Source organism: Lagenorhynchus albirostris, chromosome 8 (assembly GCF_949774975.1).
Source record: "Lagenorhynchus albirostris chromosome 8, mLagAlb1.1, whole genome shotgun sequence".
NCBI classification, from domain to species: Eukaryota; Metazoa; Chordata; class Mammalia; order Artiodactyla; family Delphinidae; genus Lagenorhynchus; species Lagenorhynchus albirostris.
Genome location: NC_083102.1, coordinates 73701435 through 73729359, shown reverse-complemented (window position 1 = coordinate 73729359; position 27925 = coordinate 73701435). Strand labels below are relative to the sequence as shown.

Here is a 27925-nt window from a genome sequence, read left to right as displayed (position 1 = left end):
TTCATACAAATAATTTTTCTATTTTCCATCTCCTGGTTGAAACCATCATTAAAATAAGAAAAACTGCAACACACAAGAAACATCTCCTTCAATACTAGAATTTCAAGTCAGTTGAGATTACAGAGATACAAAAAAGCCTGGTACATATACTGTTTTTACTACTGAAATTTCTGTATGATGCTTCTAAATGTGGCTAAGGTTAGGAACTGATCTTACCTTCTGTCGAAGAAAGGGAACCCACTTGCAGTCTACCAGTTCCTGGCGATACTGCTGTGTAAAGGATCCAACGTAAGACACATATGCCGCCATAAGGAGAACATCTCCACAGAGCGTCTTCTCCTGAGCTTCGAAGGACTGAACAGACTGACCCCAGCGAATCTTCTCTGACTGAAAGATAAGATTACTCCGATGTAACTGCAGGGTGAGCAGCAACTCAAGAAACGTTTAACATAATTACCTTATTCCCCAGTTTACGTCTAGGTCACTCTGCACAGCCTTGAGAAGGAACAGAACATGACTGGATGGCATGACCATGATAATCGTTCATACATGTGACCCATCATTATGAAGGTGCTCTCACAGTATCTTCAGTGGAGTTTACGGCAACATGACATTAGATCTTTAACATCTCCTTTTTGTTGGATGCCCGAACTCTAATTATGACTGAGGTCCTTCTTAAAAGGCTGACAGTCACTCTCCTCTCCCTCTAGGAGTAGAGGACCAAGAGCTGTGGCCAAGACTGAGTGATGTTAGGATTTTTAATGGCAGCTTGGATGCTCTCCATCATTCCTGATTTTCAGCAATGTTACTACACCACCCTAAGCAAACATGATCTTAAACGTTTGGGCCATGGGCTGATTACAAAAAAAGGAAAATGACAAACACCAGTTATGTCAATTAATTAAAACATAAAGTTTAAAGAGCCACCTAACAAGGATTCTGTAAATTAAAGAATAGTGCTGGTAGTTACTAAACTCAGGTTATTTTTATAGTATAATCACTCAATCAGTGAAAGAACTTATAGCCCATGTAAAAAAGATGGAAACCAGGAGGACTTCACTAGCTCTGAAGACAGTATGCTCGGAGAATGCTGTTCAAATCCTTATATCTAGTTGGCGAGCCATTTAAACTCTGATTTCCGGGTTAAGTATGTGGAGCCCTTAATATTGGATTTGACTAAAACTGCAATAAATATCTATGGATTGACTGAACTGCAGAATACTTCACCAATTCATTTGGTTTCAATGCATGCTAAAATTTAAGACCACATTCTAAGAACATGTAAATTAATAGGAACTGAAAAAAACACCCAGCAAATTGAGAGTACAAGCAATGAAGAACCCTGTGGAATTTAGCTTTACGCATCAAAGAGGAGAGACAGACCACAGAAAGCAAAAACAATGTATGTCAGAGCAGAGTGCAACGCCAGTTCTCTGCAAGCCATCACAATACCCCTAACACTGAGGTAATGAAACTACCAGGTGACAATGGTTATGAAAGCTATTTTAAGATAATCTGCTTTGCTCGATAAAGATCACCCCAAGTTAGCTCTATAATTACACACTAGAGAACTTCAACTCCCTTGCCCTCTTTATAGAATTTATTACTTTCCTTCTTCAGCTGCAGATAATATATCCATTAATTTTGAAGAAGAATCTCTCATTTGCTTTTCCTCCACTTTTGTTGTCTTTGGTTAGTAGATGATAAACAATAAAGGGCACCCACCTCATTCTCCAAAACAGCTTTGAAATTTGAAGATTTACTAAACATCGACTTACCGGCGATTGAAATCGTCAATAATTTCACTATACCACCCACGCAACATAAATCATTACTGACACTGGCTAACAAGGGTTTAACAGTTGGAACATGTCCTGTAATAAATTTCTAGACAGTTAAAAATCACTATAATTTTATTCTAATGCATTATAGATTGCCTGTAATGTCATCCTGGCTGGGGTGACCCATTTCTAATTTTGAACAGCTGTTCAGCTCCAGAGCTACTTAATGATTAAATATAAATTGCCTGATTTATTAGTCTGAATGGTTGAGACTATAGCTTCCAGGTCAATGCTATATAGACAAAATCATCAGTCTTGGTGTTTTTCAGAGGTTAACTGTCTCCTGTTCTAGTCAGAAAGAATTTATCCTCAAAGGAAAAGGGCTGACATTTTCAATTAATCCTTTAAAATATATATATTATATACACACACACATATATGTATTTTTTTTGTTAGTTAACATTATTCAACCATTTTTTCCTCTCCTTTTCTAAATCACCATGAATAAATAAAGCCTTTGGAAGACACTGTTGTGTGCTAGAGATACAAGGTAAAGCCTGTTTTTACCTTGATAAAACTTTCAGACATTCTCTACTTCAAGTAAGTCTAATTCAATGGCACTTTTTCTTTTCCTCAGGTACCTCATAAACTGGAAACACTTCAAACTGCCTAGATCTTATCACTTTGAATGGAAGTGGGTATAAACTCCACTAGAAGTTGTGGAATTTCTCAACTGGTCTAAGAAAAATGAGTCTTCAAAGGGCTCCAGAATGTTTTTTCAACACAGGAGGCTCCCAAAACTCACCTATTCATTCATTCAACAAATACATATTGGAACGTACAATGTGCCAGGGACCATTCTATATGCTTGGGATCAAGCAGTGCAGAAAACAAATGACGTTCCTGCTCTTGAGAGCTTCTATTTTAGTTAGGGGAAAAAGACCACAAAAAAGTATATGTGTTCACATATGCACATATACAAGCGTGGGCCATGTGATCGTAAATGCTATCAAAAAATAATAAAGCAGAGGAAGTGGAAAGAGCTACAGGTTTGTGTGTGCGGCTGTGTGTGTGTGTGTGTGTGTGTGTGTGTGTGTGTGTGTATGCGGGGGGCAAGGTGAATGCTGTTTAACGTAGGGAGGTCAGGGAAAACCGTGTGATAAGGAGAACTTTTAGCAGACATCTGAAAAGAAGTGCGGGAGCCACACGGAGGAAAAAGGCAAAGATTATGAAGTAGGAGAGTGACTTGCAGGGTGAGGAAGAGTGAAGATGGAGCCAGAGGGAAGGTTGGCAGAAGCAAGGACAGAGGTGTCCAGGAGCCAGAGCACGGAGGGCTCTGTAGGCCACGTAAAACCTTTGGACTGTACTTTGAGTGAGACAATTAGTTACCTGGGAATTCTGAGAGAGTGGTAACATGAACGGACTTAATTTTTTTTTTTTTGCAGTACGCGGACCTCTCACTGCTGTTGCCTCTCCCGTTGCGGAGCACAGGCTCCGGACGCGCAGGCTCAGCGGCCATGGCTCACGGGCCCAGCCGCTCCGCGCATGTGGGATCTTCCCGGACCGGGGCACGAACCCGCGTCCCCTGCGTCGGCAGGCGGACTCTCAACCACTGCGCCACCAGGGAAGCCCTAAATTAGATTTTTAAAAGTCTACTCTATTTATAAGAAATAAGGCTATCACCCAGCCCCACCCATTGTACCTTACATTTATCCCTTCTTTCTTTGTAAGAGAACTCTGATTCTGAAATGAGGGTTAATGTATCCCCCCCCCGGGATGAACTGTGACTGGCTAAGCTGATTATGATCGCCCCATTTCTCAGTTTCCCTGCCTTCTTTGCAGCTAGGTGTGGTCACTCTAGTTCTGGCTAAAGAAAGTTAAGCGCTTTAGTTAAGTTTGCTTAAGGGGTTGCCAGGAAAACTTCAGTTTTTGTTATGAAAGGAAAAGAATCCAGCTGCTACAGATTCTTCTCTCTTGCCTGAATCTAAAGGTGTAGCATCCATCGGTGACCAGGCTGCAAAATGCGTGAGGGTGAATGGACACAAGCTAAGTATGGAGCAGCAGAAGGCTGTACAGAGATTAGGGGTCTGATCACTAATTACCTGAATCAACACTGATAATGGTCTACCTCTGGAATTTTTTTAATATGTGAAAAACTCCCATTTGTTTAAGCCACTGTAAATCAACTTTTCTATCACCTTCAGCCAAATGCATTTCTTTTTTTTTAATTTTTATTTTATTTTTTTACCATGTTTATTGGAGTATAATTGCTTTACAAGGGTGTGTTAGTTTCTGCTTTATAACAAAGTGAATCAGCTATACATATATATATATCCCCATATCTCCTTCCTCTTGCATCTCCCTCCCACCCTCCCTATCCCACCCCTCTAGGTGGTCACAAAGCATGGAGCTGATCTCCCTGTGCTATGTGGCTGCTTCCCACTAGCTATCTCTTTTACATTTGGTAGTGCATATATATACATTCCACTCTCTCACTTCATCCCAGCTTACCCTTCCCACTCCCCACGTCCTCAAGTCGATTCTCTACGACTGCGTCTTTATTCCTGTCCTGCCCCTAGGTTCTTCAGAACCATTAATTGTTTTTTTTTCTTAGATTCCATATATATGTGTTAGCATACAGTATTTCTTTTTCTCTTTCTGACTTACTTCATTCTGTATAACAGACTCTAGGTCCATTCACCTCACTACAAATAACTCAATTTCATTTCCTTTTATGGCTGAGTAATATTCCATTATATATATATGTGCCACATCTTCTTTATCCAGTCATCAGTCACTGGACACTTAGGTTGCTTCCATATCCTGGCTATTGTAAACAGAGCTGCAATGAACATTGTGGTACACGTCTCTTTCTGAATTATGGTTTTCTCAGGGTATATGCCCAGTAGTGGGATTGCTGGGTCGTATGGTAGTTCTATTTTTATTTTTTTAAGGAACCTCCATACTGTTCTCCATAGTGGCTGTATGAATTTACATTCCCACCAACAGTGCAAGAGGGTTCCCTTTTCTCCACACCCTCTCCAGCATAAAAGGGGAAATTGACAGTAACACAATCATAGTAGGGGACTTTTAACACCCCACTTTCACCAATGGACAGATCATCCAAAGTGAAAATCAATAAGGAAACACAAGCTTTAAATGATACATTAAACAAGATGGACTTAATTGATATTTATAGGACATTCCATCCAAAAACAACAGAATACACTTTCTTCTCAAGTGCTCATGAACATTCTCCAGGATAGATCATATCTCAGATCACAAATCAAGCCTTGGTGAATTTAAGAAAATTGAAATCGTATCAAGTATCTTTTCTGACCACAATGCTATGAGACTAGATATCAATTACAGGAAAAAAAAATCTGTAAAAAATACAAACACATGGATGCTAAACAATACGCTATTAAATAACCAAGAGATCACTGAAGAAATCAAAGAGGAAATCAACAACTACCTAGAAACAAATGGCAATGAAAACATGATGACCCAAAACCTATGGGATGCAGCTAAAGCCATTCTAAGAGGGTAGTTTATAGCGATACAATCCTACCTCAAGAGACAAGAAACATCTCAAATAAACAACCTAACCTTACACCTAAAGCAATTAGAGAAAGAAGAACAAAAAATCTCCCAAAGTTAGCAGGAGGAAAGAAATCATGAAGATCAGATCAGAAATAAATGAAAAAGAAATGAAGGAAACGATAGCAAAGATCAATAAAACTAAAAGCTGGTTCTTTGAGAAGATAAACAAAATTGTTAAACCATTAGCCAGACTCATCAAGAAAAAAAGGGAGAAGACTGCAATCAACAGAATTAGAAATGAAAAAGGAGAAGTAACAACTGACACTGCAGAAGTACAAAGGATCAGGAGAGATTACTACAAGCAACTCTATGCCAATAAAATGGACAACCTGGAAGAAATGGACAAATTCTTAGAAAAGCACAAACTTCCAAGACTGAACCAGGAAGAAAAAGAAAATATAAACAGACCAAGCACTGAAATTGAGACTGTGATTAAAAATCTTCCAATAAACAAAAGTCCAGGACCAGATGGCTTCACAGGCGACTTCTATCAAACATTTAGAGAAGAGCTAACACCTATCCTTCTCAAACTCTTCCAAAATATAGCAGAGCGAGGAACACTCCCCAACTCATTCTATGAGGCCACCATCACCCTGATACCAAAACCAGAGAAAGATGTCACAAAGAAAGAAAACTACAGGCCAATATCACTGATGAACATAGATCCTCAACAAAATACTAGTAAATGCATTTCTAATAGTGCAGTTCCATATTTTTAGGTAGCACTTAAATGAAAAATAACAGTTTTATTGAGATTTAAGTCACATATCATGAAATTCATCCTTTCAAGTATTCAACTGCGTGGTTTTTAATATATTCACAGATCCGTGCCATCATTCCTAGTAATTTTAGAATGTTTCCCTCACACAATAGAGAAACTCTATTCCCATTAGCAGTCACTCCCAACCTCCTGCCCCCTCGTCCAACCCCTGGCAACCACCAATCTACTTTCTGTCTCTATAGATTTACCTATTCTGGCCATTTACTATACATGGAATCATAAAACATGTGGCCTTTTGTGTCTGCCTTCTTTTACTGAGCATGATATTTCAAGGTTAGTCCACTTTGCAGCATGTATCAGTAATTCAATCCTTTTTATGGTCAAATACTATTCCACTGTCTGAATATATTAGACATGGGAGAGCAAAAAGATCTGTGACTTACTGATGTCAAGGGCCATATGTTTTTCTACCACTCATGTTCAAAGTGGAGAAAGTTAATGAGATTTTAAAAATCTTTATTTAATGGAATAACTATTAACATTAGCGTATCAGTCACCTGTAAAAAGATGTCAGAGAAAACCAATAAACCAAGCAGGCTTAGCTTGAGGTAATGTTTCATTGGTAGAACTCAATTGCAAATGTGTACTAAAAGATTCAGACCTCTGTTATCTAACAGCTGCCCTGAGTTTATAACAGATCTTAGGAAAACCACTGAGTCCATGGCTATACACTGAAAAACACACAGAATCCATCACTTATTCCTTTCGGTAAGCTAGAACTACCGTGTGAATGATGATTATTCCCCTTTGTTGTTGATTCCATGTTTAGTTAGTCCTTATTGACCACAAATAAAGATAAAATCCCCCAAAGCTGATTCTGAATATTTCAGTTAGAATTTTGGAAGAAAAGGATAACTTGCCTCAAGTTCCTTGACAAGTCTGTTAGCCAGTTCGATAGTTTTGTTGGTTTGGTTCACCTCTTCTTGACACCGGACTTTCTTGGCTATTGCTTTTTCAAATGAAGCTGTGAGTCTGCTCAGATTTCGATCCAAATCCTACAACAAGAGTCAAAATTAACTCGTGAGCTATTTGTAGATAAAGTGCAAACATTACAATCGTCTTGAAACACCTACGACCTGAAGGTAAATGAAATGAGCCTCTTTCCCTCCTTTGATCTTTGCCCCTGAGAGCACACACATTAGGGAAGAAATGTATCAGGGCTACCAGGCAGTTTTCTCGCCTTCCTCCTGTACTGGGCAGAGTGTAGACAGCGACCAGGGTGAGTGGATGTGCCCTGCTGACTCAAGCACACCCTGCGTGCCCTGTCCCCTCTCTTGTGCCTACACCTCACCCTCCATCTTTGTTAGGGATGACGGGCATCTTCTGGGTCTCCACCTACTGACTCTCTTTCCACTTCTCAGTGGTCTATAACTCAGGCGACAAAGAGCCCCTTTAGACCTCAGCAACCTGACCTGGCTTGGCCAACCAGATTTTCTCTTCTGGAAACTTGGGACTGAAACTCAGAGGTATGTCACTGTCTTTAGCATCGTAAGACCCAGGAAGATGTGTACGTTTTGGAGGGCTTCATTTAGAGAATGACCATCTTCCACCAGGGCCATGGGAAAGCAGGGGAAACCATTCCTGAGAACAAGAAAGAATGAAAAGCTAGCACAGTGAGAAGTCACACAGCCCTAAACACGTTCCCGGCAGCTTCCCATTTACTGGATCTCATGCCTCCTGAGACCTAGTCATACACTTTTTTACCTCAGAGTTCCATGAGTCATCCTGGTCTCCTTTTTGCCTTAAGGTTTGCTATGTGGGTTTCTATTATGTATAGCCAAAAAAGCCTTGACTAAGATATCAAGTACTTAGGAGACTCCTTACTATATCATCTTGCTACCTGCAAGTTCTAACAACCCTAAGGAAGATTTATAACATTGTTTTTGTAAATACATGCAAAGTTCCAAGAGACTTTAATAAGTAAACTTGTAGTACGTACCATATTTATAATTTAGAGACTGCCGCTATTTGTCAATGACCCAATTATTACATTATTTAATTTATATCATTAATTAAAAAAAGAAAAAAGTGTGCATCATATTTAAGGTGTACAGCCGAAATAGGTCAAATTTATGAGAAATGGGAGGAGATATTACACATTAACGGTTAGAAGTCAGATAAAAATGAATAATACCTGGAGGTATATTTTAGGTGATTGAAAGTACTTGTGGTTTTATAAAACACAGAAGCTCATGTAAACTCTGGTATCAGACACCCAAGTTCGTATTTGGACTCTGCTATCAGCTAAGCAGCCTCAAGGTGGGCTGTCTACTTAAGCTCTCCATGCCTCACTTTCATCATCTAAAAAATGGAAACAATAATGTTACCCGATTCATAGGGTTGACCTAAATATACATAGAACTAAGGTATAAACTCTTATACTGGTTCCTTTCGTAAAGTTGGGAAGGGGAGCTGGGTCTTGGGAGACCACAGGCTCTCGCACTTGTTTCTCTGCCTCTTGTGAAGAGGCATTGACAGCTCTTGTTCTGGACTATCTTCTGCAAGATGTTTGCACAGCAAATAGGCTTAGGAAATAGAGACAGTGTTTCTTTCAGGGGCAGAGGACAGATTTGCTTCCTGACCAGAACACTAAAGAGATGTTTCCCTGTGGGGCAAAGGTTGGGCAGCTTTACTCGCTGCCTTCTTTATATGGGGCATTTTCTAAGCTTGGGATTTCTCAGCTGTGACACAAACCCACTGTGAACAGCCTCAGCTGGTCCACTGTGCGTCACTCCCACGGGAAACGGCAGACAAGGGAGCTGAGGCACGCACGAGGCTCATGCTGCTTGCCGTGCTGTGGGTAACGAAGTCCTCTGCTCTCTGACCCACGCATCCCGTGTCTCACGTCTTCTACCGGCATCTATGAAACTGTGGCAGGTAACCTGGCAGCCTGTGAGTAGGGTAAAAACTTGGTCCCTTCACAGTTCCTGACAGGCCCTGGTGTTTCAGGTTCTAGAAGTAAATGGAGTGAGGAAGGAGGGGCTTAGCCCGAACACCTAAGCCCACCAGACACCCTAAAAACCAGTGTTCTCCAACTTAAGTGTGCATCAGAACCACCTGGAGGGTTTGATCAAACCCAGATTCCTGGCCTCCCTGCCTGAGTTCCTCATTCAGTGTGTCTGAGGTGGGTCTGAGAGTCTGTATATCTAACAAGTTCCCAGGCAACACTGATGCTGCTACTGGTCGAGAGAACACACTTTAAGAAACACTACCCTAAAGAGACCGAATTTGGACTTTTTCATGGCCATTCGTATGTTTGAAAGACAAGATGGCCTTTTTTCCCCTCCAGCTCAGCAGTTTGTTTTTTTCTACTCAACCTTCAATATGAGGCCATCTTTTAGTCTGAAACTAGAGATAAAGACTTGAAAGAACAAAAACAAAGAGACTAATACTGGTTAACAAATGCATTTCCATCACAGCATAAGTGCTGAGAGACACAGCCCTGCTTTTCTAGGTGAGATGGCAACAGCAGGCATAAGACAAGAAGGAGGGAAAGCCCATGAGGGAGGAAAAAAGAGAGGCTGAAGGAGATGAAAGCAAAGCTAGCAAAAAACATCATTTCACCTGGGCTCAAACCTTGATTTGACTGTGTACCAACAGAAAGGATCTATGCAGAGTTTGTCGTTGACTTTGGCATGACCAGTCTTCATAGAGACTTTTTTTTTTTTTTTTACTTCAGGGTGTAGTGTATTTCCTACAAAGGGCATTCTCCTATACAACCACAATATAACCATCAAAACCAGGACATGGGGGCTTCCCTGGTGGCGCAGTGGTTCAGAATCTGCCTGCCTGTGCAGGGGACACGGGTTCGAGCCCTGGTCTGGGAAGATTCCACATGCCGCGGAGCAACTGGGCCCGTAAGCCACAACTACTGAGCCTGCGCGTCTGGAGCCGTGCTCCACAACAAGAGAGGCCACAATAGTGAGAGGCCCGTGCACCGCGATGAAGAGTGGCCCCCGCTTGCCACAACTAGAGAAAGCCCTCGCACAGAAACGAAGACCCAACACAGCCATAAGTAAATAAATAAATTAAAGAAAAACAAAAAACAACAACCAGGACATGAACACTGACACATTACTACCATCTAACTGAATGTTGGAGGGAAATGCAGCCAGAGATTCTGTTGCATTAATAACTACTCTCTGGAAATCCATTCTTGGAAGGGGGATGGAAGGGACCAATCTACATAAAGACATTGCTATTGTTACTCTGTCTTCTTTTCTCTGTGTCTGCAAACTTAGTTTTGCAGCTTATTAATATAAGAACCTCTGCTTCTACCGTTGGTCTTTGAAACCAACTGAGGTGAGCAGTTCTTTTCAGCTCATTGCCGGCTGTGTCCAAAAGATGACTAGTTCCACAACCACAGAAAGTCTTAACTTTAGAATCACACATGAGCATTCTCATCACTTTTCCATGAACATTAACTTGCTTCTAATATTTACACAAAGCCATTAATAATAGATGACAACATTTTTCTAAAGGTCTTAGTCAAGTTAACAGTGAGAGCTTTGACCAATGAATGAAGCTAAATTTAATAAAATTAATATGTTTTTCCTAAATTTGTCTAAATCAGCTGTCGTCGTTGTTGACAGTAGTGGCCCCAGACATAATCAGGCCAAGTTCAAGTCCTGTTCTATAAGAAGCTGGGCTTGGCTGCGTGGCCACTGTGAGCACCGGAGCCCAGGTGCAGTGATGGCGGAGTTCACCTGCTCAGAGACCCATGGCAGGATTTCCTCCAAGATGGGAGCATCCTCCTTCAGGTCTGCCCTCAGCTCCCACTGCTCCTTATTCTTCGCACTCCCATTGGACAACCTCTCTACACACATGATCTTCACGCCAGCCACTCCCAAATCTATGTTGCTGAGCCAGGCTTCTCTTTCAAACCCTAGTTCTGACCCCGAACATCTTCACTTGGGTTTTCTACACAAAGAGAGTGGGAACGAACATTTATGAAGCATCGACTGTGTACAGCACACGGAATAGCATCTCGATCCACCAGAATTTATAGGTGGGAAGCAACAGAAACCACCTCCAGCTAATTTAGGCTGAAGGGAACTTCCTCAAAATAGGGGAGCTCCTCCAAGGAAGCGAAAGGCAAAGAACTACACATAGGCTCCCGGAGCTCCAGGGAGACTTGGGAATAGCAACTCTTGGAAAGTTTCAACTGGACACTGTCTCTACAATGCATGAACTCTGTTTTCAGTTTTATTCTTTGGCTGATGATTCAAATTCTAGAGCCGGGGGTGGGGGGCAGGCGGGGAATCAAATCGGCAAAACTTGGACCACATACCTAGTCATCAGCCGTGACAGGAAAAGGTACCCTTGGTCAAAGTCCTACCTGAGTGTATCCAATGGGGAAAGATAATTCCCCAGAGATACACCAGGCTGTTATCACCCAAAGTAGGTAGGACTGGATTCTGGGGAGCCCCAAATCACAAATGCCCACCTTGAGAGTTAGCTGTTATTATCACTATGTTACAGTTAAGAAACTGAAGCTCTGAGGATTTCCCTAAGTTGCCAGGGTTACACAGCCTCATCGCTCTGACTGCATTACTGCATGCTACCTTGTCAGGCACCTCTAACTCATCATCTCTATTCTGTACGCCTCCCCCTCCCTCTCTATCCTGTCAGCAGCCTTGAATCTATCTCGCCGTCTCCACTGTGGCTGCTCCTGCCTTAGCTGAGGCCCTAACAGGACCCACTGCAGTGCTTCTAGTTTGTCTTTCTGCAGCTAGACCCCCTCCCTCCAGCTTCCATTCAGTCGATGAAAAGTGAGTCATTAACGTACTAAGATCTTTCCAACGCCCAATACTACAGGTCAGATGAAATTTAAATTCTGCAGCACGAAAGGCAGAGAAGGCTTTTGCTCACCTTTTGCTTTTGCTCACCATTACTTCCTGCTATTCCTAACCTTCCCCCAAACCCCCACCTTCGGCATCTGGCCTACTAGGACTCTTCAAGTCTACCAACTGCTTCTTCCCTCTTTTTTTCATTCTTTACCAGGAATACCTGTCCTGACCTAGTTATCCTGGTGACTTGCAAGTAATTTTCACAGCTCCTGTCAAGTACACCTTCATTATAAAACTTTCTCTAATTTCTCTGGGCTCTTTTCTAGCACTCCTACTGCACTTTAGATATAGTCACATATATACTTATAACACTGGACTACAATGACTGGTTATATATTTGTAAAAACAGCCATGGTGATAATCTTTGTAGTTAGTGTTTTCTAAGCACTTACTATATGCCAGGCACCATGCGAAATTCTCAATATGAATTCATATTGATTACTAAATTCTCAATATGAATTCATATTGATTACTAAATTCTCAATATGAACTACTGTCATTTTATCCTCACGATCCTAAGAAGTGGATGCTATTATAATACCTCCTTCACAGTTGAGAAAAAAGAGGCTCAGAGAGGTTAACTAACTCGTGCAGGGCAAAACAGTAAATACTGGAGCCTGGATATAAACCCAGGCACTTTGGTTCCAGAATCCTTGCTTTCTAATCACTGTGGGCTACACTCTTTCTACTTAATTAATACATAGTTAATTAACGCTTGCAAAGTTTATTAATGCTACATAGTTAATTAACGCTTGCAAAGTTTCTTAAGTGCAGAAACCATCAAAGTTCCCACTTTTCCAGCTCAGTGTCCAGCATACAGCAGATACGGAATATGTACTGAAGGAGAATATAAAGGAATACATCCATGAAAGGTCAAATTCCTTCCTGTTTGGTAGGTCTCCGAGGTGGTCCTCTCTGAAAGTGGGATCCTAAGGCGGGGAGGGGTTCCATGTATTGGGAACTTCTTCAGCGTTAGAGTCTGCACTTACCGCCAGCTTTTTCCTGATAGCCTCTAGTTTTTCAGTAGCTGCAGCCAGTTCTAAGTTTGCTTGGGCTAACGCTTGCCGTCTGGGCTCCACATCACAGTAGACCTGAAAAGCCACGTGGAGGTTATTTCATGAGGTAATAAAGATGGCAAAGACAAGTAATCATTCAGTCTTACGTTTGCTGGAAGCTTTACAATTAAAATCTCTATGTGACCTAGAAATTTGGTGTTTATTCTTAGCCATGGTACTACCTAATGGCAGAACAAAAACCCACCCAGCCTACCAAGTCCTCTAAGCTTTCTACTGTTTATTCATTTATTCTGGACATCAGAGTTACAAGCACTTGCATAAAATGCTATACACGTCAAATACCATTAAGATACTAAAATTAGTTTTTCATAAAATTTGGAGATAATCCTCATATCATCAGAAATTGTAGTGTATAGGAACTACAGCTGAAGGTGGGATCAGGTCTAGCCTTTAAGGCAGAAAAGCTGTGTAGAGAAATTCTCTGAACCCAGAAAGGAATGTGGGAGATGTCCTCACCCAGTATCAACCACACTTTCTTTTCTAAGTTCCTGGCCACCTTAAATGTTATTTGAATGAGTGGTTTAAGCATTTGAGTGGATCAATTATTCTCCTGTTGGGGAGAGAGAAAGGAAATTAAATTTTACTTCCTATTTTATAGCAAAATGACACAGAATACAGCCACGGTCTAGCTCTGGGCTCATCTTTTCACCTAGGATGTGAGGCCAGCACAGCGGTCAGGTGTGTTATTATGGGGAGAGGCTGCCCATCAGCTGTGATCTGTCTGCAGTCTTGCCTGATACAGGCTTCCACTAAAGAGATGGAGAGACTGACAGGGTCCTATTCCTGTGGGTCTCCTGTGTAAAGGACATAATCCAATTTTCTGAAAATCATTCTGGGAATGACACTGGCATTTCCTCAGCAATTCCATCTTTGGGTATAACACACAACCTTCCAAGACAAAAAGGAGACAGTTCCTCCCAGTGGAGGGCCATGTACTGTTCCCTTTTTACATCTAGTCCTTTGCAAAGTTCTTGGGACATAACTGACGGACAAGTATTTGATAAATAAATATAATTAATAAATAAATATAATTAATCTACCCAACATGCTTTTATCTAATCAAATCAAATTAATTGCTGCTATTTGATCTAAAGAAGCTACTCACTCTGGCTTCCCTGGTGGTGCAATGGTTAAGAATCTGCCTGCCAAGGCAGGGCACATGGGGTTGAACCCTGGTCCAGGAAGATCCCAAATGCCATGGAGCAACTAAGCCCGTGGGCCGCAACTACTGAGCCTGCGCTCTAGAGCCCACGAGCCACGGTTACTGAGCCCGCGTGCCACAACTACTGAAGTCCGCGGGCCTAGAGCCCGTGCTCCACAGCAAGAGAAGCCACCGCAATGAGAAGCCCATGCACCGCAACGAACAGTAGCCCCTCTCACCGCAACTAGAGACAGCCTGCATGCAGCAACAAAGATCCAACACAGCCAAAAATAAAATAAATCAATTAGTTAAGTAAAAAAAAAAGCTACTCACTCTACCCTAAAAAAAGATAGTTTCCAACATTTCAAATATCCTCCTGTAGAGAATTCTGTTTAATCTGACACTTTCATGTCTCATTCTTAGAACTTTATCTTATTCAGATAATGTTAAATTATTTTACATTTTTTGCTGGCCTAGAAATTAATATATGTATGGCCCTTCCTGAATAACACCTGTAAACCATCTGATCACAACTGATATACCTCATAGAACTTAATGATGTTGATGACCCAGGCACAGAGACCAGCTGCTGCAGAAGATTTGGTCCGAATCAGGTTTGGGTTGAACTCCGGGTCTTTCAAATACTGTTCATTCACCACTTTTAGACAGTTCTCTGGAATGTGCTCTTTGTCATAGTTAATTAACGCTTGCAAAAAATCATCCACCTGTAAGGCAGAAAGACTTATTGCAATGAGCCATTTGGGTGGCAGAGAAAATTCCAAGATCAAAAGTTAAAATCAGCTTTTAGGACTCACATTACAAAGGCAAAATTGGTTTGACTTTTTCAGTGTTTAGAGTATAAAGTTAGAATTAGCAATGGACACTTTTAAAATCCCTTCTATCCCAGGGTAAAATATTCAGTCCCTGCACAGGAAGCATTCACATTTTGAAGAAAAGAAAAAGAAAAACACATACCCCAAAATCCCTTTGCTTCACCTTCGTGTACATTAGTAACATTTTTCCAGCATAAGACATCCATGTAATTTTCTCCCTCCTACACTTAACTGCTTTAATAATTTTGAAAATAATTAGCACCCTTCCAACGGCTGCTGGTGTTGACTTAGGTGTGCTACAACCCTACGCTAATCTCCAACTTGGCAAACAGAAATTCTAAGTCTAGAGAACATACAGCAGATTACACTTAGCAAATATGAAGATGATTTTTTTTTTTTAGCAGTTGGGAATTTTATAGCTTTCCTCTTTCTCCTCAAATTGTGTTTTTTCAAAAATTTATTTTTTTGAAGTATAGTTGATTTACAATGTTGTGTTAATTTCTGCTGAACAGCAAAGTGACTCAGTTATATGTATATATACATTCTTTTCGTATTCTTTTCCATTTTGCTTAATCACAGGACATGGAATATAGTTCCCTGTGCTATACAGTAGGACTTTGTTGTTTATCCAATCTATATATATAATAGTTCTTATCTGCTAATCCCAAAGTCCCAGTCCATCCTTCCCCCACCCCTGCTGTCAAGTATAACCACAGAACTGAACAGAGAAATTGTCGGGATTTTCATGTTGCCGGGCTGCCTGATACCTTTCCCATGAAGACTTTAGCTGCCTTCCAACTCCGGTCTTTTGGCACTCTGCCCCGGGGAGCCAGAAGGACCATCACGGCTGCAGTAACGTTGGTAACTGCATTTGGAGGGTTGGGAAAGGCTTTCAGCTCAGTGAGATTGACCTGAAAAAAAGCACACACACTCTCAAGACCAGGAGAGGTCTGGTTTCTCAAGACCAGCTGTTAGGTCATCAAGCTGGTCTTCAGTGGATGGTCTTTTCCACCCTCTCCTTTCCACACCAGTCTCGGTTGGGCAGTTGTTGCCGCCCACCCGGGGGTCCCACCACCGTGGAACTCCAGGAGGTTCAGTTCTTGCTGGGCGCTTTTCTGGTACTTCGGAAACATCACTGCCCTTTCTGGCTTCCAAGTAAATTTATCTGCCTGACCTACCAGTCCTGCAGAGCCTTGCACACTGAGTCCAGGGAATTTCATAAACATATAGGTTTTAAGGTATTTATGGGTCTATCCCACCTATGGAATATATTTGCCTTTTAACCAGGCCCTCCCAGAAACAGAGTCCCTTAGTTCAGAGTCTCTTAGTTTTGTTTTTCTGCTTTACATGCACAAAAAACATCTTCTATTACACTATAATGACTGTCAACTGGGAAGATGCCCGCATAGGCTGAACCTCCTTTCTGCGTTCCTCCTTAACCTCCACAGGTCAGAATCTTGATTTACTCAACAGATGGTATTCATGGGATAAACCACCAGTATCAGGACAAATACTTTGGAGCAAGAATTAGTATCTATAAGAAGTATATGTAGGTTCATGATACATGTTTTTTTAAAAAGGATTTCCTGTGAAATTTCCTGAGCTGTATTATACACTCTTGCTTATAAAGCCTTATCAAATGTTGAACCTGATTCTCCTCCATTACCATAAACTGGCTATTTATTTGGGAAATGACTGCAAAGAACAGAAAGGGTGTGAAAATAGGAGCAAAAGCAAAAACGTAAAATATGCTAATGCTAACTGAGAGCTGGGTAACCAAGATTCTTTCATCATTTATAAATATACTGAGCTTTACATTTAAGTAATATTAATTTATTTTGACTGAGTATATAATAATGTCTTCAGAGGAAAAGTTGCCAGTGCAAAGCACAAAGAAGAAAATAAACATTCTAGTGCTAAGAGGAAAACACAGAATTCCATTACTCAGAAATAATCAGTTACTATTACTCTTTTTTCCCAATTTTTTCCTATGCACAAACATATTCTTGTAAAAAAATGTTACACTAAATCGTATTTTATAATCTGCTTTATTCACTTAACACATCATGAACATTTTGTTGCTAGCTAGGATTCAACAATATGATTTTAATGGCAGCAGGATATTTGAATGCAGAATAATCAATCTTCCATCATGGTATACATATGTTCTTTTAAATTGTTCAGCTTTACGGTAATACTACAAGAAACATCCATGAAGATAATCATTCGCTGTTCACAGTCAAAATTACCTCCTTCAAAAGAATACTTAGAGAAATGAACTGAATATTTCTTTGAAGAGCAGGGAATGTCTGGATCTTTCCCTCTTTGAAGCTGAATTTAAGATCCTCAGGCCTAGTAATGCCCTAGGATTCACCCCAGAGGCCTAGTAGAACCCAGGGGCAAGACCAGCTGTAGGCTCTTAGAATGACATTGCCCATAATTCCATCTCTCCTTCTGACCATCACAGATTATTTTCTCTTATGGGAATTCGAATACCTAGTGAGGTTTTGCTAATAACGTGAAGCCAGGAAAAACGGTGTGGGTCAAACCTAGGTGTCTTTGATTCCAGCCTGTTGCTCTTTTCCTGAGGGTCTCTCATTAATACTATTTTTTTATATCCAGAGGAAGTAAAGAATCCCTCACTTGGTTCTTAAAGCAACACATAATATGAATCACTGGACTTGGGCCGAATCCAATTGCTAACAATAGAACTGCCTTTCATAAGAGTATAAACTGCATGGCACTGGAAGTATTCAAAAGGAGACCGCTTGTTGGGGTGAAGAAGGACAAACTCCCGGATGGGAAAGGAAGGTCAACTACAATGATGACCTCAAATATTTGTTTCAACTGTAACATTTAATGGGACTTTCTTTCCTTTTTCAAAACTCTTTGGTTGCATGAATTTCACCCTTAGTTCAGTTATTCAAACTCTAATAACCTCCAAATATTATTTTGAGGAAACCCTGAGCCAAGGAATCATCCTTACCCTGTTGAGTGTATTGAGAGCAGCTGTCGCGGCCACCAGAGCGGGCTCAGCCTTAAGTAAGTCGGCCTCACACTCCTTCTGTTTCTGGGACACTTCAGTCTGAATAGCTGTCACCTAATCAAAGAGGAAAAACACAGAAACCCACATACACAAATTATCATCTCAGATATCTCTACTGAAAAATGCAGGCTGCCTCCGAGGCACTGTTCAATAATTCATCTGTATTTGAACAGGGGAGGAATTTGTTGTAGAGACTAACTTCCCTTCAGGTACAGGGTATACACAAAGCTTTGCACACACACAAAACACACAACACAAATGGAATCAAATATCAAAATGCTCCAAGACAGGCTCTACCTTAGTTACAAGGTGCCACTAATAATAAATGCAAGATTAAGCAATTCCTCTGTTCTTCAGTTTTCTTTTTCAGCAAGTCCTGAACAAGTGAAAATCCAAGCTGGCTCAGTAACCTAGACCACAAAATATTTTTGCTAAAATTCTCTCATTTTTCCTTACATTTAGCTTGCCTACATTACCTGATTACTCACACTTACATTACCTAAAGGTCACGTTAATTAATTTTTAAGAATAAATGTGAAGCTTTTTTGTTCAACTGGCTAGAAGATATTGTTCTATCCCATGCATGCTTAATCACAGAAAAAATTTTTATGAAGATTAATTCTTGGTTTCTCTAAGGACCTGGTAAGAAACTACAGCTGCAACAACCCAGGTCTATCTTTGGCAATGGGACCGTGATGTTTGCTGTCCGCTCTACTGTTGAGGGTCCAGGGACACTATTCACATGCCAAAGAGGGTCTTGCATTAGCCCCCTGGCATGAACACATATAATATGGATATAGGGAAGCCATGTTGGTAAACTCGAAGCAAGCCAAAATGAGAACCTTTGGGGTTTCTATCCTCCTCCCTTTAGAACACTGATAGAACTCGAATGTCCAGGAAGAATAAAATCTTTGTCCTCAGCAGAAATGTGACTTTCAAAGCTGTGGCGCTGGGCACCAGGATCCAGTCAGCATATGGGATGGCTGCTGACGTGATGGGGATTGTGAATGATCAAGTGTGAACAAAAGTGCATTCGTTCAGATGTGTTTGGATTGAACAGGTTTAAAACTGTACCCATAAACGTAAACACTGCTCACAACAAATTTTGTTGTCTACCACAGCTTTATTAGCAGAAATTACCCTTCTCCTGATTAACCGTTATTCTGCTATGTACTGCACCTTTTATGAACATAATTGGTCCATGGTAGATATGTGACCTCCGGCCAATACTTACGGGCTACGGTTAACACCTGTAAGGAAACTCTGCGTGCTTACAGAGAACTGCTCTAAAACCACAATCCTCAAAGCTGCCAGGAATGGACCATGAAAACTCTAAGGATACTATTATACATTTTCAATGCGCTGGAGAATACTGCTACGGATGAAACAGAGACTGTATTTGAGTGAGTTATTACATCAGGCTTATTTATTTTCCTTAAGGATATACTAAATCTACACATGTTGTTTGTGCCCATTTGTAATAACATCATTTTAAACTGGACTCAGGATCATGGTTTTTTAATACCTAGAGAGTATTTCTTCTAAATGCTATTTCTATGAGACTGGGGTCATAGAGTCTTCTCCCTCTAACTCCTTTACTGTTAATGGAGTATTATTCCTTTGGGTAATTTTGATAAACAGAGCAATTTAGAACATTTAATAACTAAAATCCCACAAATGCAAATGAAAAAAATACTCTAGGGGCTTCCCTGGTGGCGCAGTGGTTGAGAGTCCACCTGCCGATGCAGGGGACACGGGTTCGTGCCCCAGTCCCCGAAGATCCCACATGCGCGGAGCAGCTGGGCCCGTGAGCCATGGCCGCTGAGCCTGCGCATCCGGAGCCTGTGCTCCGCGACGAGAGAGGCCACAGCAGTGAGCGGCCTGCGTACCGGGAAAAAAAAAAAAAAAACTCTAGGTTGGTCAACTTATTTCTTATTCCCAATCCCTCTCACCCTAAGTGCAACTACACTAGAGTTGTGAAAATGCTTTGTATCTCAGGGACTTGGGAAGCCTCACTGTGCAATTTCCTCTGCCCTCTCCCACCCCAAACAAGGTTCCTGTGGACTGGTTAGTGAGGCCCAACCTGGAGAAGGTGGAAGAGCTACACAGATGGCTTAGAGTATGTGCTTTCCCTCTACCATCGTGCGTTAAAGCAGATTTGGAGACTGTCCCATTCTTGGGTACACCAGAATTTTTCTGCCCTCTGCTAGTCAAAAGCTCCTTGCAGATGGTTCATGAAATTTAGTGGCGGTCACAAGAGGATAAACTCACAATAACTGCTTGTTTTGGGCTGAACTGTGTCCATTCAAAATTCTCAGGTTGAAGCCTTAACCCCAGGACCTCTGAATGTGATTGTATTTACAGAGAGGGCCTTTAAAGAGATGATTAAATTAAAACAAGCCTGTTAGGGCGGGGCTTAATCTAATCTGACTAATGTCCTTATAAGAGGAGGAAATCTGGTTACACACAAGAGTTGGCAGGGGTGTGTGCACAGAGGGAAGGGCATATGAGGATACAGAGAGAAGGTGGCTGTCTGCAAGCTCAGAGAGACAGAGAGGCCTCTGGAGAAACCAAATCTGCCAACACCCTGACCTTGGACTTCCAGACTCCAGAGCACTGAGAAAATAAATTTCTGTTGTTTAACCCTCCCAGTCCCTGATATTTTGTTATGGCAGCCTTAGCTAACAAGTACATGGCTCTCACCTGTCTTTAAGAAATTCCTGATGGTCCTAAAATTCAGCCCCACCCATCTTTAGAAAAGAAACATTAAAAAACTGAAGATCATTCAAAATCAGGGCGGATGTCCACCTTTTGAAGAGATTATATGAGCTCTGCAATTTGGAAGGCACTTTCACTCATGAGGATTACTATTCAACAAAGAAAGCAGTTTGAAAGGGATCAGAGGATCCTTAGAATTTGGAGCTGATAAGTGAAACAAAGATGGAAGATCTAATTTTCACAAGCTTAATGGTGCTTCTGTTACCTGAGGTCACTGCTGGCGATGCCCATGATTTGAACAGTCCTCGATGATTTTATAAACTTGAAGCAACAATTTCAACCAGCTTCTCTACATGGGTTGTCAAGATGCACAGCAAGACAGCCTCTAAACCCCAGTATCTGTTTAGCCATATCAAATGTGGCAACATACTTTTGTTATTTTTTAATTACTTCTTAAGTATTAAATCTTGAGACCCCAATTTCATAGAATCACGGAGACCATATACACCCTTTTTTAATAACCACATAGAATCTAGCACATTGATGAACATATGACCAATGTGAGCCCATAGCACATACTTGGTCTTGATTAATTCCTTGACTCTACATAGTTTAATTACAAATAGATTCTCCTTCCATGACCACCAACTTAAAAGAGTTCTTTCTACCATAACATCACTTGACTTTCATCATAGCCTTATCGCTAACCCAAAATACCTTGTCTATCAACATGTCACTTGTCTCCTGTCTTTCCCATTACAATGTAAGCTACGTGCGGCACCTTGCATATCATATACATATATCCTCAAGAACCTAGAAAAGTGCCAGGCAAAAAAATAGGTGCTCAGACAATATTTGTTATTTATAACTAAATTAAGCCTCATGGATAAAATGAAAATAATTTTAAGTATTATTTTTATTTCTTGGTACGGATTAGATATACAAAATACTATGTGTCCTTTCCATGTTTGGAGAACTTCACGAAACAACCTGTCAGATGAGTTCTAATTTGCTAAAACATTATTCCCCGTTTGTGAGGATAATTTTGACTTAGAAAGTCACATGCAAAAATGTGAAAAGTCCTCCAGAGTACTTGTCATGTTTTAAGATCTGTAGAGATGGGTTATGATATAGTAATTATTGGAGTATCACAAATTTGTGTAATGCCTGAAAAACATCCCCCGGGTGGAATTAGCTTATGATAATCACACCATGTGTGAGACCTAATTACTTAAGATAAAAATATACTTTTAAGGATATCTTCCATTTACCTGAAACTCAATGGAAATATTTATTACCAGAATTATGAATCACATGCCTCTCGGCCATGCCAAACATGCCTTATCTTTAGCTTCAAAAATAAGTTTAAAAAAAAATCATTAATTTAGCATTTTGACTTTCACTATGCTTTTAAAGTCTTTAGCTGTGCAAGTTAAAGGCAAACATGCTCAATACACGTTACAACAAAAGGAAAACAACTCAACTGCCTATTAATGAACGGCAACATCACTGGTAAAACACAGATATTTTCTCATATCGTTAATGCAGAATAATAGCATAATGGCTGCTGATTCCCAGGCTATGCGACTCATAATTTACATTTTTTAATTAACTAAGCCCTGATTATAATCTTTTGTCTAAAATAAGATAGCTGACCTTGCACATATACAGTCATTCAATTTTTAAACAAATATTTAGTAATCATTCTGTTTGCTATAGTTCTTTTGGGAAGTGAGATACACAAAAATAAAATACCTTCTACTTGGAGCTGAAGTTTTGGTAAGAGAAGATGACAATATAACATATTTATTTCAGAATTACTGGAAACCCAAGTACAAAGAAAGCAGAAGCTATATAATCTTAAAAGTAATTGTTTCCAACAATAAAACATCATACAGAATGCCAGGGCCTCCACTGACTGAAAAAGAACAAATTTAGCTTAGGATATAATAATAAACTCACGTTGTGTTATTAAAATGCAAAATTCGAAAACCGTCTTGCAAAGTGACGGAATGGGCTTTGTTAACAATTGAGTTGTTCAATTTGCCTAAAAACTGAAAAGCTTTAGAAACCTCCGGAGGTGACTTCCTGACCTTTACTGTATTACAAATAGGCCTGATGTTCAAGATCCACATCCATTATATGCTTGAATGAGCTCAGTATTTATTGTTCTTTCATATCATTAAAAGAGCTAAAAGGTTGGGAAAATGCATAATGTAAAGAAAGGTCAAGTGGTAATCACGGTGTGAAATGCTGTTACATGTGTAACTGTAATAATTCTTTAGATTTTACGCTCCCTGGAGAGGAAGTTGTTCAAAACTGTTCACCTACAAAGGTTTATTTTGTGCTAAATATAGCTCTGTACTCTAAATGGTGGAATGAGCCTGACCTTTCTCTCTTCGGTATCCGCGATGGCCTTTTCCCGGCTCACTTTCTCCGTCTGAAGCCCGATCTTCGTGATCAGAGCTTCAGCATCGTGATTTCTCAGTTGTAACTCAGCTTCTTGAGAGGCAAGTCTGGCTTTCAGATCCCCTACCTAAAGGAAAAGTCATGACTTTGAAGAAACCTGTGTCAATAACAACAAACATCAGATATAGCTTATTTTTTTAAGTGAATTCAGGGGTGCCTAGCAATTTCTATCTTGGTTCTTCTTCTACCCTGATTTGACTTTAATTCCTGTGAAAAAAATGCAGCCCCTGTGTTTTAAAAAAAAATGCATTTCTTTTTAAACACAGGAATCAACAGAATAATGTTTTCGAATGGTTTTGCGGAAAAAGTCATTAACTTAATGTCAGCGCCAACCAGACATTTATCTTCTCAGCTCAGGGAAGCACCACCAGCTGTCCCCACCTGAGCACATGTCACCCGAGCATGTGTCATTCATGCCCCCTGTGGGGTATAAATATTACAGTTTGTGTGTGGGGGGGGGTTTTAAATCACAAAAAAACAATCACAACCATTTATTTTGACTCCATTGCTAAAAACACTTCAGGAATTTCATCTTGTGGAACCACACTCCACTTCTATATCCAAGGATGCCTGTAACCTCCCCGCCAACATGGGTTATTTACACTCTACCCTAAAAGGCACAGCTGGTACTGTGACTGCTACCTGTACTACTAGAGTTTAAGCTAAGACTGATTTTTTTAGCCTCTTTATGAACTCAGGGTCACACTGCACAGTGGTTTGCTTCTCTCTTCTTTTTAGCCGTGTGAAACTAGTCACATGTTAGGCCACAATCAAAATCATCATCCAAGAGATTAGGAGGAAACTTATTTCAAGCCCTGATTTCAGTCTCTAAGGAAGCTGTTAAGTCTGAAATATCGAAAGCAACTCAAGCCCTGGATGCGAGCCTTATGGATGAAGAGAATTCACTTGGGCTCTCTATTATGACCTACGCTAAATCTGCAGAGGGGCTACCTGGCTAAAGAAGGGGTTTAGGGCTTTGCTGCAATTCATGAACAGCGCTACGGTTTGGACATATTTCAGACGGCATGGATATCCAGCTCTGCAGGACTGCTGCAAGGGCACACGCTCCAAGATGAAGACATCTTGCTCTGCACACCACCTGATCTTACACTGTCAGGCTTTCTGGTTGTCCACATAGGAGACTATGCTTCCTCTCCAAAATAAATTGATTTTAAACACTCTTAAGGTGCTATTAGATATTCCAACCACATGCACAAACACCTAATGGCAAGAACTCATCAGTAGTCCTTCCATCAAGACCTTGTGTATCTTCTCAGACTTTCTGCCTATTGTTTATAGCTGAGGGGGAATAAGGAAACCCCAAACAGCTGTGAACATGGCAGGCACCCCCTTTCTTTCTTCCTCTCCCCAACCCCCAGCTCAACAACACACAACTGAGATGACTGTCAGGAAACCACAGACTTTCTCTTCTTCTTCTCTGTGACTGAGATGCTGCCACCACTGAGATGAACCAGGATGCTACTCCCCGTGCTTTAGTCTCTGTCATTTGGGGAGAAAACTCTCGCAGTGTGGCAGAGGCCCCACCGGTATTGAGTTCACTTTAGCCAACACTGTCATTTCCTGGGGCAAAGTCAACAGGCTCATTTTGGGTCATCCTTCAGAGGGACATAAATGCTCTGGGATACAGATCTCTTCCACTTTTAGCTTAACAGGACTCCTAGCAAAAAGTCTTTACTAGGGAAAACGGTTTTGATTCAAGTGAGATGGAACTGGAGGGACAGGGAAAGGGAAGACAAATGAAAGAGAAACAAGGCAAAAAGAGTAAGATAAAACATTTATAAAAAGAGAGAGCAAAGAAAGACATTCTTTGAAAGTGAAGGAAAAGATGCACATATAGGAATATATTCTTTGGGGGTTTTCCAGCAACTATTCTTTGCAACACTCAGTCTTGGAAACTGTCGTGGAAACCTCCTCACTCCGGTTTCTCTTTCCCAATCGTGGTCCATCTACTCACTGCTCAGCACAGATCACAGTGTTTCACCGAAGAGCCATTCCTGGTGTATGAAATGAAGGGGGAAAGAGGCAAGTGATGCTTTGGCCTTCAGACATACTTGAAGGACATGGCCAGAGAGTCCTTCAGGGTGAAAGTCACCAACATACACTCCCCCAACCAGGTTCTGTCTCATTTCCAGCCTAGGCATGGATGGGCCACCAGTACTCTTGGGGGGAAAACTGGCCCAATTTCTTGAAAAGCATATGGGTGTACAACCTGATGACAAATACTCTGAAAAGGCCCTGGGAGTTTCTGGCCTTGAGGTGGCCACCAGTGAGGATTGTTTTTTTCCTCTAGCTCTAGAGCCTGGCTGGCCCATCTCCAAAGTCTTTGTCTTCTCTCATTCTAATTCCTTTTACCAGTCACAGAGAGGCAGCTTGGAACTATGGGCTTTACATAGATCTGGGCTCCAACTCAAAACTCATGGGCTCTGTGGCCTTCAACTCCTGAAGTCTCATGTGTAAAATTTCAGTAGGAACACCTACTTCATATACTTGTTTGATTTTTAACCATAAAATCTGATAATATGTGTGCAGACCCACACATGATTAACATCCTATGCAAATTCCCTCCTGATTGACTCCAGAAGGTTAGAGGTGCCGTCCTTCAAGGTAGTGGAGGCGTTATGGTTGAGGATGAAAGCAACACTGGATATTCTCACCTAAGAGAGATAGTGGCTAAAAGGAGCAGATCAGACACCAAGGCCAGAGAAGACTGCTATACTTAGGGACCCCAATCCCAACACCCTTTATCACAGCATCGGCCAGGAAACGCTGCCTTCACTGGGGGTTGAGAATCTGAGACCAAGAGGGATCTGATTTCCATTGTCCTGTGACAAAGTTCCTGATGATAAGCCCAGAGCATCAAAGCAGTGGAAGAGGAGAGGGGAACCAGCTGTGCCTGTTCTGTTCAACATCTTGACACTGCCCGGCACGGAGTCAGGCCAACAACGGAAGGGCTCTCTCCAAACCAGCTGTGATGGTGTAACTGGCTGATCCCTTTTCAGCCTTAGGAAAGCAGGAACTGTGTGTTCTCTATATCATTAAACTGTAAATTTTAGCACGATGCATCTTATACAAGTAGGTTAAACTGCTGCTTCAAAAGCAAAGGTATTTTTTAATTTTAGGAGCGTTGATTTCACTCAGTAGTAACATACCCGGGTCATACCTGAGAGGCTGTGGTTTGTAGCTTCCGGATGCCATTCACCAAGTGCTCTTTCTTCTGGGATATCTCGTTTTGTTTCTTCTTCAACAGGTTTTTAAACAGTGATATTTGTTCCAGAAAACTCTTTGGGGTGGTATAGTTGTGTCTTCTCTCATTCTGGTAATACCTGGTACTCATTTCGTTTACGCTAGTGTGAACGTGTGCCATGAAGAGGCTAATAGAATCTTTATCCAGGGGCTGAAACATACACATGGCAATTCACATGAAATTCTCTCAAATGAAAACAAAAATGCAAATTTATAAAAGGAAAAATCAGCAAAATTATGCAGTATTTATTTTCTAAAAGCCAGAACAGCTTAGTTTCTAGGAAAACTTAGTCTTTCAGAGATGTCTACGGGATTGGAGAGATGACAAGAAACCTTCCAGCTTAGTAACCTCCTCTTGCCAAGTAGGCCAAAGGATTTATATGTGCTCCACATACCAAAACCAAAAGCCAAGATGGAACACAAGCACTGCTTTTCACGACTTGATTTTTATCAAGCGTGTGCAAGAGAAAATGGAGAAACTGAGACACAGTACTCAGAGAAGTATTTTTGGTGTTGCTTTCAAGCTAAACGTCAGCCAAAGAAAACCAACAGTCACTGAAAAAAAAAAAAAAGGTTAAACTGAGAAATACACAGTTTTATAAGAACCCATGTGGAAACAAACTGGAGGATAAGGTATAAAAGTCACTGCTCCTGGGAGAAAAATAGTATGATTATATGTATTCTCATTTGAAACAAACAAAAAATTGAGCAACTCTACTTTGAAGACTTACTGGAGAACCCCCCACTAGACATTCTTTCCATTTTGTCCTCTCTGACTTCTGAAGTAGTTCCCTTTTTAATTTGTGGAGTCACATCTCCCACATTTTAATGATTATTTATTGCGTTCTGTAGGAGATGAACCAGGTTCAATTAATCAACGGGAGCCTAAAAATCAATTAATATGAATTAAATGAGCTACACCAACTCTTAGGAAAGTCACACATAATTTACCAAAGTGTTGTCAATAAAGCTTAGACAGCTTTGGGGAAATTGCACACAAGTGGCTGGTGATGCAGTTAAACGTTTCAGACCTGCGCCATTAATATCACAACCTGGGGTGCGAGGAGAGACAGGCCGATTCTTGTCAGAGAAGAACGGGCTCCAAAGCAATTTCTAAACACTTGGCTCTCCAACCTCACAGAAAACGCTTGACTGGGTTTAAAATATGTACATACCGGACTGTTCTGCATATTAAAAATCCACTGTGCTAGTAACGAAAATGTTTTTAAAGCAAAAGTTAAATACAGAATGATACAAATCCTGAATATTCTTTGTTTCTACTAGATCTGAGACGTATGTACATTATCAAATAGTGAATTCAGAATATAAATTTCTAAGGAAGTTAGCAACACCATATAAATATC

The 27925-nt window shown here is 40.8% G+C and overlaps 1 protein-coding gene across 1 annotated transcript in view; it reads right to left on the bottom strand.

Annotated features, from left to right (window-relative positions):
- Positions 1–27925, bottom strand: part of DNAH11 (dynein axonemal heavy chain 11) — a 316107-nt gene that overhangs the window by 80896 nt on the left and 207286 nt on the right. The window contains 8 exon segments of the mRNA XM_060157128.1: positions 217–387; positions 7026–7160; positions 13004–13105; positions 14774–14956; positions 15832–15975; positions 18051–18164; positions 23218–23364; positions 26479–26712. Of these exon segments, the coding sequence (XP_060013111.1) occupies positions 217–387; positions 7026–7160; positions 13004–13105; positions 14774–14956; positions 15832–15975; positions 18051–18164; positions 23218–23364; positions 26479–26712 (1230 nt within the window).